Raw genomic sequence first — 4592 nt, 5'->3', positions numbered from 1 at the left:
GCCCTTTGAGCAGGGTGCCACCCAAGTGAAAAATGTTTGAACATGAACTGGAAAATATCAGGGAATTGTGGTAAAATCATAATCACAGATAATTTCTGATCTCAAACTTCTAAAGTAAGAATAATTTCCAGGCTAACACAAAACTTTTGAGGAGTATGTATAATGCAAGTAACAAGATTATTTGGGGGGAAATGAGTGTGTATAGGTATTTGCTGCTGTATACATTGCTGGATAGTGACAAATATGAATCAGGAATGTTCAAACCTATCTCATAATAGACTTTTATTATCAAAGCAGTTACAAATTGAAATATTTATTAAATAGAGGCTTTTATTAACAGATTTACAAAATGTAATTGCAACAGAATTCACTATTTACAGAGTGTATCTGAGCCGTATTAAAGGTTATACATTTACAGATGAGTAAAACGTTCTCAAAGCACTAAAATAGCTTGGTATACCTACAAAATGCTGAAAAAAGGAGTAATCCCGAAAAAAAAACACACAGCACTCAAACACTTACATTTTCCTTCTGGATTTTAAGCAGTAGTCTGCCCGCACTCTGTACGTGCTGCTACATGAAGGCTTACAAAACAGGATATTCCACTTGGAATGATCCCTGATTAATACATTTCCGCTCTTAATACCAATGTGCTTCCGACATCAAAAAAATTCCATTTCATTTGTTTTTCCAACCAGTGACTTATCAGTTTCTGGTGCACTTTATCACCCCCTTTTGCTAAAACTGGAAACCAACCAGTGATTCCCGCATACTTGGGTTGAATTAGAAGCATACACACGATCGCAAAAATGGTTTAGTAACTCTTTATAAAACAGGTATTGAAAAGATGACAATTACAGAGACAGCATGGCTCTGAAGCTGCGAGTTAGCCGGTGAGGCAGGCACTGTAATAGACCGCATTGCTGGCATCAGACAGTGCTGAAATAAAGCTGCTCTCCTCGCATGACACACCTCTGGCGTTCAGTTTCGACAGAGACACTTGAAAGGTTTGCCCCGAGGCATCCGGACGAGTCCTTGCTAGATTTAAATACTGGTCGAACTCGCTGCGATCAACATCTGTCCAAAACTCAGTTGGACCCAAGTGTTCCGCGTTGTCAACGTGTTGAGCTTCGGGGGGAGGGGAGAGTTGGCCCAGGTGGACTGACATGCTGCTCTGACCTCCGGGGCACAGCTGGCTGTAGTACAGATGTTGCGGACTGCGGACCAATTCGGCCACATTGGCAGAGATTTGGTCAGAATAGGACAAGGCGCCCGATTTGTCCCGGCTGTAGTCCATGTGGTAGCTTCTGTAGGTTATATTGCAGTCTTCTTGCATGTGGGTCGGAAAGAACACCGGGTCCAACACGTCCAAGGGAGACATCTCTGGAGTGGGCAACCCATAGCTCTCGAACTCTGAGCCCATGCCGTGCAAATCGCTGTAGTGGCAGAGCGAAGGAAGTTGATGTTGGCCCGAGTGTCTCCCCTCGTGAGGGCTCCTGGTGAAAGTGTCACCGCAAACCCCATGGCCGCTCCTGCCGCCAGGGCCGTGACCCTGGCTCAGGTTGTGCGCTAGAAGGTTGGTCTCCATTCGTTTGACTTTCTTGCTCTGCTTCTTGCGGCGAGGCCGGTATTTGTAGTTGGGGTGGTCTTGCAGATGCTGGACGCGGAGTCGCTCAGCCTCTTCCACAAAGGGGCGCTTATCGTCGAAAGCAAGGGACTTCCAGGACTGTCCTGTGGGAGCACAGAAAACCAGGTCACACACATTCACTCAAAATGTGACCCTCAATAGGTCGGAAATCAATTCATTGAAAGCATCGAACTTAAATCGGTTGAGTCTGAAGCAATCAGCTAGGAAAACTAAAAATTGATTGGGTAGAATATAGAGACTTGTTCAATAAACCCCATGGATAGAGTACAGAGACATGTTCAATGAACCCCTTGGAGAATATAGAGACTTGTTCAATAAACCCCTTGGACAGAATATAGAGACTTGTTCAATAAACCCGTTGGATAGAATATAGAGACTTGTTCAATAAACCCCTTGGATAGTACATAAGAGACTTGTTCAATAGACCTCTTGGGTAGAATATAGAGGCGCGTTCAATAAACCCCTTGGATAGAATAGAGAGATTTGATAAATAAAACCCTTGGATAGAATATAGAGACGTGTTCAATAAACCCCTTGGATAGAATATAGAGACGCGTTAAATAAACCCCTTGGATAGAATAGAGAGATTTGATAAATAAAACCCTTGGATAGAATATAGAGACTTGTTCAATAAACCCCTTGGATAGAATATAGAGACATGTTCAATAAATCCCTTGGATAGACTATAGAGACGTGTTCAATAAACCTCCTGGATAGAATATAGAGACGTGTTCAATAACCCCCTTAGATAGAATATAGAGACCTGTTCAATAAACTCTTTGGGTAGAATATAGATGCTGTTGAATAAACCCTTTGGATAGAATATAGAGACTTTTAAATAAACCCTTGGGTACAATGTAGAGATTTGTTAAATAAACTTCTTGGGAAAAGTTCAAGTTCGAGGCAGGGACGGGTTAATTTGGGGTGTTTTAACCAATCCATTTTTGATTCAATTTCCTCATCAAATCTGTCGATCTTGAATGCAGCCAGCACTGAATTCTCAGCAAAATGAATCACTGGTTAATCAGTTGTTCTTTGCTGCCTCCCATTCTCCCACTCTCTAATATGCTTTTATGGGGTGTGTGTATGCTGACAGTAATTGGAAGAAATCTCGCCTTACCAAGCATTTTACTCAATACTGCATTGTGCAGATCGGGGTTTTGTTGAGCGAGCCTTTTCCGTTCGTCCTTTGCCCAAACCATGAAAGCGTTCATGGGGCGCCTGATCCGAGATTCAGCGTCCGCTTTGCCGTCCGATTTCGCCGCGGGTTGAGCTGATGCAAGTTGGGTTTGAGAGGCTGGACTCTCCGACTGAGCCCATGGAGAAGCGGCCGTGTCCAAGCCAGAGCTCCCGGGCTGCGAATCCTCTATACCGCAGTAATCGGCCTCAGAAATACTCATTCCAGCCAAAACACTTTGATCTGACCGTTTACAGCCTGCTACTTTACAGCGCGGTAGCTCTCTCTCCCTCTGTCTGTGTCAATCACAATGCCACCTTAAATCTGAAGTCTCAACAATAACAAAAAACTTCTGTATTTGGTTCATCAGTTCCCAGGGCAAATATAGAGAAGCGGCACCAACCAGGGATCAGGGACGCGCGGTTTCACCAATCAAATAACGAACAAGTTGTGGGGAGGCGGGGATTTTACCAACAAGCCAATGATGTGCCGGTTCATATTTCTAAAGGCGGTTCCCTGCGCAGTAAGATTAGCAGGAACCCACAGTCTGGAACCATACAACAGCCATCAAATAATTTGAGATGCACATACAGATGACGATAAAAATGTCAAACGTGAATAGTTGTGGACTAAGCTATGAAACGGCAAGTCACTGAGCTGTAGTTTCCCCATTGATCTGCAGGAGGCAGAGATGGAAGCCTTTAAAATGCTGAGAGAGGGGAGAAGGGGAGCACAAATATCTGAGCATGCAGATAAGAAATTTAGACTTTACATTGAAAAAGTCCCCTGAAGTCAAATATCTCCCCGAAAAAGAAGTGGATATGATAATATGCTAATAGTCTCCAGTTAATGCCAAGAGTGTGCATGTTAATTAAGGGATGGATGAATATTTAATTGGGAACGGATTGTTGGATTGCACGGTTCTGTGTTACGTGAACAAAGACAATAAAATAAACTGTTGTCACACGAGCCTTGAGGTGCTGACTATAGGGATGCACTTTCAAGGGAGGCTGTATAACCGGTATTATAGAGTTTGTTGGGGTTTACTTTCTAGAAGAAATCGTGAATAAACTTTTCTCAGCAAATTAATTAAGTTTTGGGGGTAACTTCGTCGGACAGAGAGTAGATTTTTGGTGGAAGAAATTGAGACCCGAATGGTTCAAAATGCATTTCCAAGCGCTTCGCAGTGAATGGGTTACTTCTGAAGTGCAATGACTATTCTGTAAGCAAGTATTTAAGGTAATTGACAAAAGAAGGAACGGCAACATGAAAGAAGCACCTTGTACAGCGAGGGTTTAGGATGTGGAATGTGAGTGCGGTGGAGGAAGATTCAATCGAGGCTTTCAAAGAGAATTGGATAATTATTTGAAGAAAAACAATTGCTGGGCTATGGGGGAAAGGCGGGAAGTAGGACTTGGTGAGTTGCTCTTGCAAAGAGCTGACTTGGACACGACAGGCCAAATGCCTCCTTCTGTGCTGTAATCGCCCTGTGATTCTACGTGTCAGTCGATTTGGGCACAGTCTGTCTTCAATCACTTCATTGAATAACCAGAAAATCTGTTTTTGGTGGTGTTGGAGGGGAGAATGATGATCACCAGAGTGATCTTTTGTCTCCATTGACCAATGAGAGTGGGCTTCTATTTCAAAATATCAATCGTACAGCACACAGCAAAACTCAGTGTCACACTGAAGCGTTAGCCTAAATTAAGAATTCAAATCCTGGATTCTAGTTTGAAATTAAGATGTTCTAACTTCAAGGACACAGTA

At 43.1% G+C, this 4592-nt stretch overlaps 1 protein-coding gene across 1 annotated transcript; it reads right to left on the bottom strand.

Moving 5' to 3' along the window:
• Positions 1-312: 312 nt before the first annotated feature.
• Positions 313-3189, bottom strand: sox18 (SRY-box transcription factor 18). Its single transcript, XM_072514960.1, has 2 exons — positions 2769-3189; positions 313-1731 (listed from the first exon to the last, which is right to left on the bottom strand). The coding sequence occupies exons 1-2, from the start codon at positions 3046-3048 to the stop codon at positions 887-889; spliced, it is 1125 nt and encodes a 374-aa protein (XP_072371061.1). The 5' UTR covers positions 3049-3189; the 3' UTR covers positions 313-886.
• Between the last annotated feature and the right edge of the window lie 1403 nt (positions 3190-4592).

Source organism: Scyliorhinus torazame, chromosome 8 (assembly GCF_047496885.1).
Source record: "Scyliorhinus torazame isolate Kashiwa2021f chromosome 8, sScyTor2.1, whole genome shotgun sequence".
Classification (NCBI taxonomy): domain Eukaryota; kingdom Metazoa; phylum Chordata; class Chondrichthyes; order Carcharhiniformes; family Scyliorhinidae; genus Scyliorhinus; species Scyliorhinus torazame.
Note: the sequence above shows the minus strand (reverse complement) of the source record. Positions and strands in the feature narration are given on the sequence as shown.